The sequence below is a fragment of the Prionailurus bengalensis genome, chromosome B1 (genome assembly GCF_016509475.1).
Source record: "Prionailurus bengalensis isolate Pbe53 chromosome B1, Fcat_Pben_1.1_paternal_pri, whole genome shotgun sequence".
Lineage (NCBI taxonomy): Eukaryota > Metazoa > Chordata > Mammalia > Carnivora > Felidae > Prionailurus > Prionailurus bengalensis.
This window is the reverse complement of record NC_057344.1, coordinates 96,077,976-96,095,539: the sequence shown is the minus strand read 5'-3', so window position 1 is coordinate 96,095,539 and position 17,564 is coordinate 96,077,976. Positions and strand designations below refer to the sequence as shown.

At 36.4% G+C, this 17,564-nt stretch overlaps 1 protein-coding gene across 2 annotated transcripts in view; it reads right to left on the bottom strand.

Annotated features, from left to right (window-relative positions):
* Nucleotides 1–17,542, bottom strand: part of SCLT1 (sodium channel and clathrin linker 1) — a 217,858-nt gene extending 200,316 nt beyond the window's left edge. The window contains exons 1-2 of one of the 2 annotated variants that reach the window (XR_006295405.1): nucleotides 16,932–17,523; nucleotides 4,089–4,156 (exon numbers count right to left, since the gene is read on the bottom strand). Coding sequence is in view for 1 of the 2 variants with exons in the window: in XM_043568522.1 (XP_043424457.1) it covers nucleotides 4,089–4,156; nucleotides 16,932–16,965 (102 nt within the window). In the remaining variant the exon portion in view is untranslated. Of the gene's footprint in view, nucleotides 1–4,088; nucleotides 4,157–16,931 lie in introns of both variants that reach the window. The other variant, XM_043568522.1, reaches the window with a different exon arrangement.
* Nucleotides 17,543–17,564: the final 22 nt, after the last annotated feature.

The window sequence follows — 17,564 nt, the reverse complement described above, 5'->3', positions numbered from 1 at the left end:
ACAACTGCACTGTCCAATACAATAGGCACAAGCCACACGCATCTATTTAAATTTTATTTATTTAAAATGAAAATTAAATAGGGTGCCTGGGTGACTCAGTCATTAAGCATCTGACTTCAGCTTAGGTCATGATTTCACAGTTTGTGAGCTCGAGCCCCATTTAGGGTGAGTTCGAGTTCTGCATCAGGTGAGCACAAGCCCTAATTTGGGTTGAACATGAGCCCCACTTTGGGTAAAACACAAGCCCCGGGTAAGCCCCACTTCTCTCTTTCTCTCTCTCTGCCCCTTGTGGGATCCTCTCTCTGCCCCTTGTTCATTTGTGTGCTCACTTGCTCTTTCCCTCTCAAAAATAAACAAAATGAAAATTAAATGAATCATCTAACAGTTGTACTAGCTTCATTTAAAGTGCTCCGAAGTCCCATGTGATCAGTGGCTACCATTTTGGACAGCACAAGATTATATAACATTTCCATCAAAATAGTAAGTTTTCCATCAGACAGTGCTAGCCTAGAAAGCCAGTAAGTTGACTCAATTCAAATAGTACAGGTGGTTTGTTATATTTTATCTATTGAGTCTTGTATTTTTAAACACATGATCAACAGGAGTAGCCCTCCTGTCCCTTTCAATGTATTTTCAAATAACTACTTTCAAATGATTACAGTTGAGACCAGTTCCCATACATTATGCAAGCATAATCAAATTTTTTCCTGCTTTAGGGCCTCTTTTTGGTCCACTTCTCTGGCTCCTTTTTCAACTTTCAGTGCTAACTTGAATACTACTGCCGTAGAGAAGACTGCTCTGAACACTCTACCAAAAATAGATCTCAGCCACAAACATCACTACTATACTGTATACGTGGTAATTTCTACTTTAGCACCTTGTTTATTTTTTTCACATAAGATAGCAGTATTAATTACTTAATTATTCACTTATATCTCTTCCATGGAAATAGGATGTTTTGTCATAGTCATAGCTCTATCCCCAAAGCTTACCCAGCACACACATGCAAGATTTGGTGAATTAATAAATTAATGTTTGCTGAGGTGCCTGATGGCTCAGTGGGTTAAGTGTTCAACTCTTGATTTCTACTCTTAATTTCATCTTGCAGTTCGTGAGTTCATGTCCCTCATAGGGCTCTGTCCGTGCAGACAGTGCGGAGCTTGCTTGGGATTCTCTCTCTCCCACTTGTGTGCATGTGCTCTCAAGGAATAAACAAACTTAGAAAAATAAATTAATGGTTGTTAAAGCAATGAATACATTTGCACCATGACTGTCTCTCCCTTTCAGAACCAGCTCATACCTTCTTGGCACTACGCTTTTATGTTTATTGACATAGTTTATGTCAGTTTATGTGCTCCATTTCTTTCCTGGCTAGACTATATGTCAATTTAACTTTAATTTTGGGTTCAAGCAGAAGTAGAGTTGTCCCAAACTAGAAAAGGAAGATATTTTCAAGAGAGTTTTTGGAGAAAATAAACTTATTTTTAATATTCTACCTTATCCCTCCAGCAACTATGAAGAGACCCAAACATTTATCCCTCAGTACACGCATGTACTGGTATGGCACAGAGGCATAACTAGCCTACATGTGAGGAAAGACATGTAAGGGGGGCAAAAAAAAAAGGTAGGAACAAAGTATTGGGAAAAGAGGGAAATTTCCCACCTCCTTGAATAAAATCTTTTAACACCTGTCATCCAGTGCCCACTACTATACTCTCAAAGAGCAATGTCACTTGAAATACTTTTTATTTATATAGAAAACACAAAATAATCAAAGGAAGACAACTAGATTTCACAACAACCCTGAAAATATCATTCAAGAAACTAGTTGCTATTTATTTCCCTAAGAAATCATACGATACAAAACATCTTAAGGCAATTCACAAAACTTATTTGATCCAAGGAAAGTCTAAATGATCCTTATATAATGATAGCACTAAGGAATTTTAACTATCACTTATAACATAGTATCTATAGAAAATCAAGTTTGAAATTCCAACTTAAAATACAAGAAATAAATTATCAAGATCCTGCAGCTTTATTTTTCCAACATTAGAAAAGTTTCATAAAGTATGTTCATTTAACACAAGTCCTGGCAATTTACCTAGCATGAGGAAGGAGGAGGGCATTTCATTGGGATTTTATCTTGAAAATACAGAACTAAAAAGCATGAACTATTTGTGTTTCACAAGCTGATCATGACTTTTTACAATTCCACTTTTACTTGGCTATAAAACTCAAATGATACTGGAAGATAAGTAGGTAGGAGGAAAGGAAAGATATAATTGCTTCATTCATTCAACAATTATTTATTGAGCATCTATTAACAAGAATTGTTTTAGGTACCTGGGAAATACAGTTGGACAAAAAGGGCAAATGTAAATTTATGAAGGATTTCTGCTGCTAGTGGCAATCACTAAAGTTAGTGACAAGAGATCTCAGTCAGTGCTCCTGGGTCTCACATAACCTTTGATAATGGTTTCCTCCTACTTCTATGTCTTCCTTTACTACAAACAGAAAAAAAATAAATAAAAACAATTGTTCCTGAACATTTTTTTCACAAACCAGAATAACGTTTCTGGGGGTGAATAACCAAAGAATGCACTGCATATGGCCAAGGATATGGACCATACTGCTAGAAAGCAAATTAATTCCCCTCTCATGCTCTCCTACTACCTCCTTTTTCATTACTGCAAACTACGTAGTGAAAGGCAAGACCCATGGAGATTGGTGTTTTGAGACAGCAACAGCAACATGTTCTGAAGAGGTGAACTGCAGAAGAATCTTAGGCAGTAACAGTATACTACTACCAAAACTAAGAGATAAGAATCAAGATTTGATTGTGTGACTATAAGAATAGTATCCGTAAAAGAAGAACATGTACCTTTAGAAAACTAAAGGAACTATAATTTCACCAAAGAGTACACTATTAAATAAAACTTTACCATACTTTGCATGTTCTCATGAGGCTTTAATTATAATCACAATGTACAAGGCAGGTGCATCTAAAAGGCTACCTCGTGTTTTATCTGGTAAAACAATCTTTCATAATCGAGTCAACCACAGTGTACAGTAGATATAATATCATGCCCAGAGATCCTCTCAGGCTTTAAAATCAATCTTTGTTTGAATCCTCCTTTCAGGCATATTCAATGAGACATTAAGCAGAAGAAAAAGAACCTAAGAATCTGAGCAAAATTTAGAGGCTACTATATTATGAAAGATTCTCTACCATCTAAATGATAACATTCCTAGTTAAGGATGAGTAACAAAGTAACATAAGAAACACAATATAGTTATTAACATAGCAGATGGATAGTTTTAAGACCCTCTGGACTCTGAGTCTGGTCTTTGTAAATAAAAACACAGAGTAGTAGGCTAAATGTTAATACGCTAAAGAAAATATTTATGAGTATACTCAGGTCAACCAGATAAACTATTCCTTTTTAATTTCTTAAACACAACTTCCTTTTCAATATCTTAAAAACAATATGTTTTAATTGTAAGATTCATTTATGTTAAAAGCAAAACACTTCCTTATTAATTCAGTAGGGAGCTATCACTAATGTAGGAGCTACTGTTTTTCTTTTAATATTGTGTAACTCAGCAATAAGTATGCCTTAGTGCTCAAAAAAATTTTTAACAGAATATTTAAATAAGAACATGTACCCAAGGAAAGAAATATTAAAAACAATACCATATATTGTTTACTGTTTTGAATTCGCTTTTGCTTGCCATAATTTATGAGAATTCCAAGTTAAAACTTACTACTATAATGTATCTTGAGAAAAGATTTTAGGATGTTTCAAAATGTCAATGAATTCTCATTTTAGAACTCAGACATTTTAACATTATACGTAATATGTAAGCGCTAACTGAAAAAAGTCAATTTCTATGGTTAAAGAATTTGTATTCATTAAGTAAAAACAAGCATTTCTTCCTCCTTATAAGAATCAAAGTTGTAAGCAAAATTTCAAAGTACTGTAGGCAACCGCACATGAAAATAATCCTAAATAGAATTTATTTATGTAATTATATTTACAACCAAACTGGAACCTAGATCATTAGACCTTAACTAATTTACATACCTGTACCAATGAATATTTGGAAAAATCTTCCATTTGATATCGCCTAAGCACTTCATTTAGTCGTTGATCTGAAAAAGGAACAAAAAAAAGTCTATAGTTTATTGGCTAATGTTTAACATTTAAAAATTACAACTAGGGTAGCTTACCTGAGATATCCAATGCAAAACTGCTAGTCTTCACTGTTTCTCAAAATGAATCCTCAATTTCAGCACGTTTTTGAAATTTAAGAAAGAGGCCCTTCTATACACATAACCCAATCAACAATTGCCAATGGTAAAAAGAATATCTGAAAAGAACTAATTCTTCGGGTTTCATAAATTTAATTCTCAATCTCTCCTGGCTTACTCTTCAGGTTAGCAAAAGTAAAAAAGATACTCTCCACTTTTTTTTTTCTTCCCTTGCTACTAGAAGTGAAAAGAGCTGAAAAGATAAACTGTAGCCATCATTTTTAGAATAGTGAAAACAGACTGAAATTCTGTTCCAGGACAAACCTCCACATGGAAAAGAAACAGCAGGACAAAGATTATGAATTAAACAGGAGTGAGCAAGAGATAATAGAAATGAAGGACTGGAATAAAACCAAGTGCTCTCAGCAAGCACAAGGTGATTAATATTTTTATTCACATCAAGAAAACACACAATAGAACACAGTTAAAATGTACAAAACCAATTCTTTCAAGATCACATGGGCTATTTAAAACCGATAATTTACTGGCAATAGAGTAAATCTCAACTTTCAAAAAGACCGAAGCCAAAGAGCATGTAACTGACAACAGCACAATTAAGCTGGAATTAAAAACTAAAAAACATTAAGGAAAAATTTTAATATGTTTAGAAGTTCAGAATTTATTTTTAAAATATGAAATTTATTACTAAATTGGTTTCCATACAACACCCAGTGCTCATCCCAACAGGTGTCCTCCTCAATACCCATCACCCACTCTCCCCTCCTTCCCAACCCCATCAACCCTCAGTTTGTTCTCAGTTTTTGAGAGTCTCTTGTTTTGGCTCCCTCCCTCTCTAACCTCTTTTTTTTTTTTCCTTCCCAGCTACCATTGTCTTCTATCCCTTTCTGTAAGTGGAGTATTAAAGCCCCCTGCAATTACCACATTCTTATCAATAAAGTTGCTTAAGTTTGTGATTAATTCTTTTATATATTTGGGGGCTTCCATGTTCAGTGCATAGACATTTATAATTGTTAGCTCTTCCTGATGGATAGACCTGTAATTATTATATAATGCCCTTCTTCATCTTTTGTTACAGCCTTTAAAGTCTAGTTTGTCTGATATAAGTATGGCTACTCCAGCTTTCTTTTGAGTTCCAGTAGCATGATAGTTCTCCATCCCCTCACTTTCAATCTGAAGGTGTCCTCAGGTCTAAAATGAGTCTTTTGTAGACAGCAAATAGATGATGGGTCTTGTTTTTTTTATCCATTCTGATACCCGTTGTCTTTTGGTCGGAGCATTTAGTCCATTTACATTCAGTGTTATTATAGAAAGATATGGGTTCACAGTCATTGTAATGTCTGTAAGTTTCATGCTTGTAGTGATGTCTCCGGTACTTTGTGGTCCTTGCAACATTTCACTCACAGAATCCCCCTTTGGATCTCCTGTAGGGCTGGCTTAGTGGTGATGAATTCCTTCAGTTTTTGTTTGTTTGGGAAGACCTTTATCTCTCCTATTCTAAATGACAGACTTGCTGGATAAAGGATTCTCAGCTGCATATTTTTTCTGTTCATCACATTGAATATTTCCTGCCATTCCTTTCTGGCCTACCAAGTTTCAGTAGATAGATCCGTCAGGAGTCTTATCTGTCTCCCTTTATATGTTAGAGTGTGTTTATCCCTAGCTGCTTTCAGAATTTTCTCTTTATCCTTGTATTTTGCCAGTTTGACTATGATATGTCATGCAGAAGATCGATTCAAGTTACGTCTGAAGGGAGTTCTCTGTGCCTCTTGGATTTCAATGCCTTTTTTCCTTCCCCAGATCAGCTAAGTTGTCAGCTATAATTTCTTCAAGTACACCTTCAGCCCCTTTCTTTCTCTCTTCCTCCTCTGGAATTCCTAGTATATGGATATTGTTCTATTTCATTGCATCACTTCATTCTCTAATTCTCCCCTCATACTCCTGGATTTTTTTCTCTCTCTTTTTCTCAGCTTCCTCTTATTCCATAATTTTATCTTCTAATTCACCTATTCTCTTCTCTGCCTCTTCAATCCAAACTGTGGTCACCTCCACTTTATTTTGCACCTCATTTATAGCATTTTTTAGCTCCTTCTGTTTCTTAGTCCCTTGATCTCTGTATCAATAGATTCTCTGCTGTCCTCTATACTTTTTTCAAGCCCAGCGATTAATTTTATGACTATTATTTTAAATCCATGTTCAGTTATATTGCTTAAATCATTTTTGATCAATTTGTTAGCTGTTGCTACTTCCTGGAGTTTCTTTTGAGGAGAGTTCTTTCATCATTTTGGGTAGTCCCTGGGGTGGCTTCCAACTGCAGGGCACTTCCCCTGTGCTGTCTGGAGTAATTTGTGTTAGTGGGCGGGGATGCAGTCAGACCCAATATATGTCCCCAGCCCACGGCTGGGGCCACAGTCAGACTGGTGTGTACCTTATCTTCCCCTCTCCCAGGGGCAGGACTCACTGTGGAGTGGTGTGGCCCCTGTCTGGGCTACTTGCACACTGCCAGGCTTGTGGTGCTTCTTCTATGGGATCTGGCGTAACAGCTGGGGTGGAACCCAAGGTGCACAGGGTCAGGAGGGGCAGGCTTCGCCCGCTTTGCCGTTGGTGGTCCCCTGTGGGAAGGGCCCTGCAGCACCTGGATGGAGGCACGCAGACCCATTGGAGGAATGGATCCACAGAAGCACAGTGTTGGGTGTTTGCGCGGTGCATGCAAGTCGGAAATTACTATTTAATAATCCAGAGGTCACAGGAGGAATTACAAAACAAATTTAAATGTATTTTGAGGTGACTGACAGTGAAAATATAGTAACTCAAAACTTGCTCAAAAAGAAATTCATAGCTTTTAGTTGCACACACTAGAAAAAAAATGGCTTAAATTAATGAACTATGAGTCCATTCCAAGAAGTCAGAAGAAAAGGAAATTAAACCAAAAGAATGTCAGGTGAAGGAAATAATAAAGATAAGCCCACTCCAAAGAAATTGAAAATAAACTCATAAAAAGATCAACAAATACGATCATCTCAAAAGCTACTGTTAAAGCATATGATTAAAATTTAAGATATATTCATGATAAAGCCTCCAGAATGTAAGAATAGCAATTAATTTCCTTAATACAATAACGGATTCCTATACAAACACACAGCAAACATCATACTTAAGAATGAGATGTTGAAAACTTTCCCTTGGAAATTGGTAATGACAAAATGACAAATTATCTTGATATTTAGTCATACTCTACTGGCAGTCTAAGTTTATGCAATTATTGGTCCGTGAGTTCGAGCCCCGCGTCAGGCTCTGGGCTGATGGCTCAGAGCCTGGAGCCTGCTTCCGATTCTGTGTCTCCCTCTCTCTCTGCCCCTCCCCCATTCATGCTCTGTCTCTCTCTGTCTCAAAAATAAATAAAACGTTAAAAAAAAAAAGTTAAGTTTATGCAATTATTAATACAATAAAAAATAAAAGGTATAAAGACAGAAAAGGAAAAAAATCACCTGTCATTATCAATAGTTACGAGTGTGTAGGTATAGGTAGATCCCAGAGAACACATTGATAAATTCTTAGAATAATGACCTTTAGGGGTGCCTGGATGGCTCAGTCGGTTAAGCAACTGACCCTTGATTTCGGTTTGGGTCACGATCTCCTGGTTGTAGGATCAAGCCCTGCATCAGGCTTTGCCCTGCTAGTGCAGAGCCTGCTTGCGATTCTCTCTCCCCCTCTATCTTTCTGCCTCTCCCTTGCTTGTATGCATGCTCATGCTCTCTCACTCTATCTCTCAAAATAAATAAACATTTAAAATAGAGAGAGAGAGAATAATAACCTTTAGCATGGTTTTTGGATACAAGGTCAAAAAAAATTATATTTCTATATACTGGCAACAAAGTTAGAAAATAAAAGATATCATTTACAATACTATACAAAAAACCCCACAATTATCTAGGAATATATCTAAAAGACTCAAACAGGGGAGTTTGGGTGGCTCAGTTGGTTGAGTGTTCAACTCAATTTCAGCTCAGGTCATGATTTCAAGGTTCGTGGGTTCAAGTCCCATGTCAGGCTTTGCGCTGGCAGTGCGAGGCCTGCTTGGGATTATCTCTCTCTCCCTGCTCTCCCCTGCTCACTTACTCTTGCTCTCTCTCACTCTCAAGATAAATTAAAAACAATAATAAAATTGACGAATTGAAGAGAACAGGCAATACAAAAATATATTCATGTCATACAGAACACCTGAATTACAATGAGGGGGAAATAGTAATCTTTTTTATTTTATTTTATTTTTTTTTTTAATTTTTCTTTCAACGTTTATTTATTTTTGGGACAGAGAGAGACAGAGCATGAACGGGGGAGGGGCAGAGAGAGAGGGAGACACAGAATCGGAAACAGGCTCCAGGCTCTGAGCCATCAGCCCAGAGCCCGACGCGGGGCTCGAACTCCCGGACCGCGAGATCGTGACCTGGCTGAAGTCGGACGCTTAACCGACTGCGCCACCCAGGCGCCCCAATAGTAATCTTTTTTAAATTGGTCTAGGTCAACTGGATATCCTCATAAAAAATAAAACATACATAAAAATCAATTCTAGACGAAATGAAGATCTGTGAATATCAAAACAAATTCTAGACAAGAACAAAGAGAATATCTTAAAATCTTAGGGTAGGGAATATTTTTTTAATCAGAACACAAAAAGCACTAGCCATAAATGAAAAAAACTGATAAACTGAACTACATTAAAATTAAGAACTTTTGTTTAACAAAAAGAGACTTTTAAGAGAGTAAAAATACAAGACACAAACATGGAGAAGATATTTCCAACACATGTAACAGACAAAAGTCTTGTATCTAGAATATACAAGAGCTGTCAATTAAAGGAAGACAACCTTATGGAAAAGTGGAAGGAGACATGAATGGACACTTCACATAAAGGTTACTCAGAGGACCAATAAACATAGAAAAGCTGCTCAACCTCATTAGGCATCAGGAAAATACAAATTAAAATGACAATAAAGAGCTAAAATTAGAAAACATGTTGGTAACAACATAAAATAATTAGAACTCTCATATACTACTGGTGGGGATATTAATTAGTACAACTTTAAAATTAAACATATATATAATTCCTAAGAATATACATAACCAAAATGTGTACACTTGAGCACCAAGGACCATGAAAAAAATGTTGATAACAGCATTATTCTCAATGGCCCCCAAACAGAAACTGCAATTATCCATCAAAAGAAAAACAGATAAATGTGATAGATTTAAAACTGGAATATTTTATAGCAGAGAAAATGAACAAGCTACATCTACATGCAAGAATGTGAGTAAATCTCAAAGACATAATTAATGTTAACGGAGCCAAAAACAAGAATACACAGCTTATGATTCCATTTATATAAAGCTCAAACATAGGCAAATTAAATATATTGATTATCTTCAATTACCTTTGAAGAGAAGCGAACCTGGAAATGTTCTATTTCTTTTTTTTTTTTCTAATTTTTTTTTTTTTTTAATGTTTATTCACTTTTGAGAGAGCATGAGCAGGGGAGGGGCAGAGACAGGGAGACACAGACCGGGAAGCAGGCTCCAGCCTCTGGGCTGTCAGCAAAGTGCTGGACGGTGGGGGGCCTCAAACTCACTGACCACAAGACCCATGAACTACTCAGACGCTCAACTCACTGAGCCATACAGGTGCCCAAGAAATGTTCTATTTCTTGACCTAAGTTGCAGTTATAGGAGTATGAACTTTGTAATCATTCACTTAGCTTTATATTTGTTTTCTTTACTTTTCTGTTATGCTACATATGTTATGCATAACTACATATACATATGTATGGAATTCAAACTACGTAAGTTTTAAAAATGTATATATAATAATGCACACAGGTAGTATATACACTCTATGTTGGGAACTTCAGATAATAGTTTTCTTCCTTAAAAATACACATAATTTAGTGGAGAAATATGACAAACGTGATTCTGGTAAAGAAACAAGTAATCATGGAGTACTGATACTGTAAATGGTTAACTTTTTATTGAGTTTAAAAGAAATTATCCACATATTTTATTGTTACCCACAGAACTTTTAAGATAGTTACTTGACACACAGAACTACAATTTTACACCCATATAGGATCTAATTTCTGCCTGTTACTCTTCTTCCCTGTGAGTCTCAAAAAGAGGCTGGAGTTATGGTAATGGATATAGTGATTCCAATACAAACCACATTCCCACCCCCCCACCCCCCCTGCCCAGTAGGGTTTTCAAATAAGAAAAAATACTAAATCTGAGTTCTCAGTGATTAAAATAGGTTCAGAAGTCAATTGTGGATTACTGAGGAAAACACATTCAATCCTCAGAGATTGACTTTAATCTGAAGAAAATTTTACTATAATTTAAATCTACTATTTCCTTCATTCATTCAATATGTACTTATCACACTATTGTTTAATTTGCATTTACTGAATTACTGAGGAGACTGTCATTTTTCGTTTTTTTAGTTCTTCAATTTTATTTTTTTGTAAATGGCCTAGTCATATTCTTTAACCATTTTTCTATTAGTATGAATTTATTTTTGTTTGTGAAAGATCTTTCTAAATTTTGGACAGGCTAATCAATTCTCAGTCATATTTACTAGTAAATACATTCTCCCTTTCTTCAGCTGGGCTAGTCACTTATTGGTGATGTCTTTTACAATATCCAAGCTTTTATCTCTAAAATACTCTAATTGTATGTATTTTCTTCTAGTCAAAAATGTTTATATCTGTTGAAGAAATCTTTCCCTATCCTGAGATCATCAAGACACCCTCTTAAATTTTTTTCTGAAAGTTTAAAGAGAATTTACTTCTTCAATCAACCTGCAGATGTTTTCTTCTATATATGTAAAAAAGGTACCTTTATTATTTTTTCTTTCCTATTTGATAGCTAATTATCCTAGCACCATTTGCTAAATAGTCTATTCTTCTCCCACTGATTTGTATTGTTTGTTCTTTTTCAGATAACAAGTGTTCATGTATGTGTCTTTTTCTGTGCTAATTTATTCCACTGATTTATGATTTATCAATCTGACAATCTAACATTGATTTAATAATTGGATATTTATACCAAGTTTTAATAGCTGGCAAATAAAATTTCCCACCTTGTTGTTTAAAATTCCCTGGTTCTTCCACTAGATTTTAGAACCATGTTGTCAAAACTATGTTTCAGAACGCATCGAATCTAACCATTAATCTGTGGAAGAACTGTCATATCTATTATACTGAGTGTTCTAATCTGCAATTTGATATGTTAATGGTTTCTCCATTAACCTACCTCTTCTTTATTGTATTCAATAATTTTTTAATGCTAACTACCTATTGGTGGGATGAACCCAATATTAAGACAACTATTTTATGGGTACATACCCAATATACACATATATGTATGTATGTACACACAGTCATTGCTGGATTTATTTTTTATTTAGGATTTTAGTTTCCACATGCATAAGTGAAATAGGTTTATATATATATATACATATGTGTGTGTATATATATATGTACATATATATGTGTATATATATATGTACATATATATATACATTTTTTTTGCAAATTTCTTTGCTGGGTAGAAGTTAAGAATACAGACACTGAAACTAGACAGCCTGGGTTCAAATATCAGCCCAGTCACTTTTTAGTTATGAGTTAACCATGAGTTTGTGATGGCACTTATCCAGAGAGTTGAGATTTTTACTTATGGCTACCAAACAGCTGGGTGTGAGAACTGTTAAAGCAAACTAAAAAAAACTGATCTAGAGATTAGGTATAACTGAGTATGTGCTACTCAGAGAAGCAAGAGTTTAATCATATTATGTTTACTGACAAGAGAACAGATGAACTAATGGGTAATGGTTATAGGCTGTATAAGAAAGTAATAAAAAATAAGCTGGGAAAGGGGCGCCTGGGTGGCGCAGTCGGTTAAGCGTCCGACTTCAGCCAGGTCACGATCTCGCGGTCCGTGAGTTCGAGCCCCGTGTCAGGCTCTGGGCTGATGGCTCAGAGCCTGGAGCCTGTTTCCGATTCTGTGTCTCCCTCTCTCTCTGCCCCTCCCCCATTCATGTTCTGTCTCTCTCTGTCCCCAAAATAAATAAACGTTGAAAAAAAAAGTAAAAAAAAAATAATAAAAAAAAATAAGCTGGGAAAGAGTTAATAGAAGAAAATCAAGAGTTCAAAGAATAGAATTCTTGATGAAGTCAAAGAACAGTTACAGTGGAAGAAACTTGTGTTTCAGATTTCAAAAGTAGGGTAACTTGAATAAGACTTCTGCTTATGTCCAGAATGAAGAAGGACCACCCTCCCACTCAACACAACCAAAAGCAAATAAATAAATGAAATTATGGTTTGCAAGACAGTAGACAATAGACGATGATGAGAGATGCAAAACAAATGACGTGAGCCCTATAATTGCTCCAGCTTAATGACCTAAGAGACTTTCCAAGCCATGGCACAAAGAGGGAAAATGCAAGGATAACTCAGCAGACTCTATGACTGAGCAGACTCAGCAGACTCTAAGGAAACGCAGCTAAGAAGTGGTGGAGACCAAGTGAATTAGAATTGGCAGGACAAAATATGAGACAGAAAGCTACACAGAGAGAGAACTCTGGATATATGAAATCTGTGGAGGGTCGCTCTGTATACAACAGTACACAACAGACTACTGAGTAGCTCTTTATCTATTAAAGAAATTAAATTTACAGTTTAAAATCTTTCCACAAAGAAAACTCTAGGTCCCAATGGCTTTACTGGTAAATTCTACCAAACATTTAAGGAAGAAATAATGCCAATTCTATGCAAACTTTTCCAGAAAATTAAAGAGAACAAAATATTTTCCAAGAAATTCTTTGACAAGCATCACCTAACACCAAAATCAGACAAAGACATTAAAGGGGAAAAAAAGGCTTTATGAACATAGAAAATTAAATTGTAAATAAGCTTTTAGAAAATCAAACCTAACAACATATAAAAAGGATAATACATGACCAAGAGGAGTTTATCCCCAAAAGAAAGGTAAGGCAGGCTTAAAATTTGAAAATTAATCAATGTTAAGTGGTCACCCTATTAACAAGCTAAAAGTGAAAAAAAAAACAAACAAAAAACAATCCTCTCAATAAATGCAGAAAAAGCATTAGGAAAAAAAAAAAATCACCATCCATTCTGATTAAAAACTCTCAGATGGGGCGCCTGGGTGGCTCAGTCAGTTGAGCATTCCACTTCAGCTCAGGTCATGATCTCATGGTTCATGGGTTCAGGCCCCATGTCAGGCTCTCTGTTGTCAGTGCAGAGCTTGCTTTGGATCCTCTGTTCCCCTCTCTCTCTCTCTGTCCCTCCATCGCTGGTTCTCTCTCTGTCTCTCTCTCTCAAAAGTAAATAAACATTAAAAAAAAAAAAAACTTGCAGAAAACCAGGAATAGAAAGCAATATCCTCAACCCTTGAAAAACATCTAAGAAAAATCTAGTTAGTATCATACTTAATTCTGAAAGACAGATGCTTGTTTTATAAGAACAGGAAGAAGACAAGGATGTCCACTTCAACCATGTGTGTTCAACATTGTATACTAGAAGTTCTAGCCAATACAATAAAGCAAGAAAATGAAATGAAAGGCATCCAAATTGGAAAGGAAGAAGTAAAACTGTACTGACAGATGAAAAGATCATCCATATATAAAAAATCTGATGAACTCTAAAAAAAACCCTACTAGAACAAGTGGGTTTAAAAGGTTGCAGAATACAATATGACAAAAAGAAAAAGTATTTCTGTACATTAGTAATGATAAATCAGAAATTGAATGTAAAAGAATACCATTTACTATAGTATCAGAAACATAATACATAGGAATTAGTCTGATAAAAGATATGCAAAATCCATACACTAAACACTACAAAATATTGCGGAGAGAAATAAAAGAATAGGTACATCAATGGAGAGAATATACCTTTTCATTGGTAAGAGGACTCAATATCATTAGATATGAATTCTACACATATTGATCAATAGATTCAATGCAATGTCTCTCAAAATCTCAGCATCTTTTTGGAAGAAATTGACAAACTGATTCTAAAATTGATATGAAGTGCAAAGTACCTAGGATAGCCAAAGTAACTGAAAAAGAGCAAATCTGAAAGACTAACATCATCTAATTTTATGACTTACTATAAAGCTGCAATAACCAAAACATTGGGATACTGGTACTCAAATAGATAAACAAATCAATGGAACAGAATAGAGTCCAGAAATAGATCAACACAAATAAGGACAACTGATTTTTAGCAAAGATGCAAAGGTAATCCAATGGAGAAAGGACAGTCTTTTCAATTGTATCCATATGCAAAAAGATGAACTTTGACCCCTATCTTGCACCTTGTACAAAATTTAAGTCAAACAGATCATAAATCTACATATAAAACCTAAAATTATGGAATTTCTAGATGAAAACATAGAAGGAAATGTTTGCAGCCTTTTAAACAAAGATTTCTTAGATATGACATCCATAAAAGAACAAATTGAGAATTTAGTCAAAATTAAAAACCTCTCCATGCAGAACACTTAAAGAATAAAAAAAAAAAATAATCACCACTTCCCAAATTCCTACCACAAGAATGATTTTTTCATTCCTTAGCTTAATAAATAAGTATCTCTTTGAACAGTTTCCTAAGGACTATCAGATTTCCCTTCTCAGATGGAGGTGAAGAATGGTATACTACAAAAATGCTAGTTTGTTAGGAGCATGGTTAGGTCTGCAATTGCCTGTAGTTAGTTGTAAAGCTAATGCTTTTATCACAGGGGTTGCCAGTTGAGAAATGCCAAATCAAACTGTCTCGAACTGGATTAACAAATCCAAATGGAACAAATGAAAAGAGACAATCAAGATCAATTGAAGTTAATGCAGAGAAGGTCAGAGTAGGTGGGAGAGGGTCAAGCCATCTATATTTACCTCAGGTGGTGTCCAGGTGTTTTGTCTAACTGGGTAATCTACCCAGCTGTAAATGGCACACTAGGTCCAGTTAAAACAAAAAAATGGCTAGCTCACTCCTCTAAAACTCATTGTTTCTGTGTAACTTAGGTACCTTCCCACCCCAACCAAACTACTTATCACCCAGTTCTTATTCCACACCACTCAGCTGATGGCTAGCTAGTCTTCCTTAGGGATGGCAGATACTCCCACTTAAAACACAGAAATAATAATATAGTACCATTACAGGGCATTAATAATTTTAAATATACATAATGCACTTAATATGGACTAGAAATCATGCTAAGCGATTTACATCATCTCATTTAATCCTTACAACCCTATGAGAGTTATTGTGCTATTATACCCATTTTAGAAATGAGAAAACTGAGGCACAGCGAAGCTAAGGTCAGGTCAAAGACCTGAAAAAAGAAAAAGCCAGGATATGAACCTAGACAGACTCAATCTAGAGGTTGAGTCTTTAACCACTGGTTTTTGTTTTGTTTTTTTGGTTTTTTTTTTAACCACTGGTTTATAAAGCTTTCAAAATGGAACTTACTACTTTTTTTCCTACCTTCTCACTCCTTAACACAAAAATCTCAGTTGCCCTCTACCTCTTTCTCTCAAATTCCCTAATCTCCAATCTCACCGTACTACCTTAGCTCACCCCTTACGTGAATGGTAACAATAGTCACCTAACTTGTACTCTGCTAAAATGCATGTTCCTCATAACAGCCACACCAGGCTTTCCAAATCACAATCCGATCATGTTACTCTCAAGTGAATTCCTTTCCCTGGCTCCAATAACCTGTGTTATGGTCCAAACTCAACACACAGAAGACAAGGCCCTTCACCATCCAGCCCCATTCTTCCCTTTAGGTCTACTTGCTATTTGCCTATATAAACCACATTTCGTACAAGCCAACCTTATTCCAAGTCTTTCACAAAACATATTCCTAATTCCTTCAAAGCTGCAATACTATTCTCTTTGGGATACCTACACAATTCTTTATCTATATTCATATTAGTACTTCAAGTTTCAGGCCAAATGACACCTTTCTTGACCACAGCTAATAATAATCCTGTAATAGTCAATATTTGTTTACCTCTATGTGTCAGATAGTATTCTAAATCCTTTACATATTTAATACTCATTTAATCATTCCAACAACCCTATAAGGAAACTGAGGCAAAAGAGCGGTTGCTTCCACTTCAGGGTATTTATGGAATTTACACATTTCTTTTCTCAAATTCTTGGAAGGTAGAACTGTCTTCCTCATCTTTGCAGCAGCAGCTATGTCTGTAGAGTCTGGCATAACTGAAACAGGAGTAGTTCACTAAAAATCTATTTACAAATGGCCAGAACTGTGCCTCTAGGTTCTAATGGCAAACTTGGAAACTCCTCCTGGACATTAGCCTTCTAATTTCTCCAGTTATGCGAGGAGCATAACAACCATGTTTGGTGTCTAGTAGAGTTCCATGTAAGCTAAAGGAACGTACAAGGATTTACCAAACGGTTCTGCTTAAGTACATACACATCCTCATGCATACCACCAAGCTTTTTGTAAAGCTAACTTTTTACAAATTTCCATGCACCGAACAGGCATTCGAAAAATGTTAGTTGGTTAGCGATGACGACATTAAACATGTAAGAATTCTCAAATAAAAGAATATGGAGCTTACTTTGATCTCTCAGAAAGTCGATTTCCGTGGCCATTTCGATACAATTTCAGTCTGGAGCTTTTACCACCTTCACTTTCTTAAAAAACAAAAACAAAAAAAACCCAGAGAGCTCGCTGTCCGGGAAAGCTAAACTAAAGCAACGCTGGAGGTTGTCAAGCACTCAGCAGTGTAATCAGTATCCTACTCACGCGGCGTCAACAGCCCCGCCGCGCCTTCTCCTGAGTCCCAGCCGAGCCCCTCCTCGCTCAGGCGACTGACTTCAGGTTTCAGGTTTGCTGGGGACCCGCCAAGTGAATTTTGTTCCACGTTCACTCGAATCCCAGCCGGGTAAAAAGGAGACGCGGGTGGATACAGACGTCCCGCAGGTCACTCGGGGTCGTGTCGGGCCACTTAGGAGAGAGCCAAGGAAGCCAGCCAGGAGGCAGGGTGGAGGCGTCCTTGAAGGAGCGTTTGAGGGGGGGGGGGGGGGGCGTTGACTTCAGGACCGCGGGGAAACCCGGGGCCAACTGCGGAAGTCCACCCGGCCCGCCCTGCGACTTTGAAACCGGTGCCCTGGACCGCTCCTTGGAGACGGTAACGCCGCCTGCGTCACTACGTGAACGTCCATGCTTACATCATCGCGCTTCCTAGAGT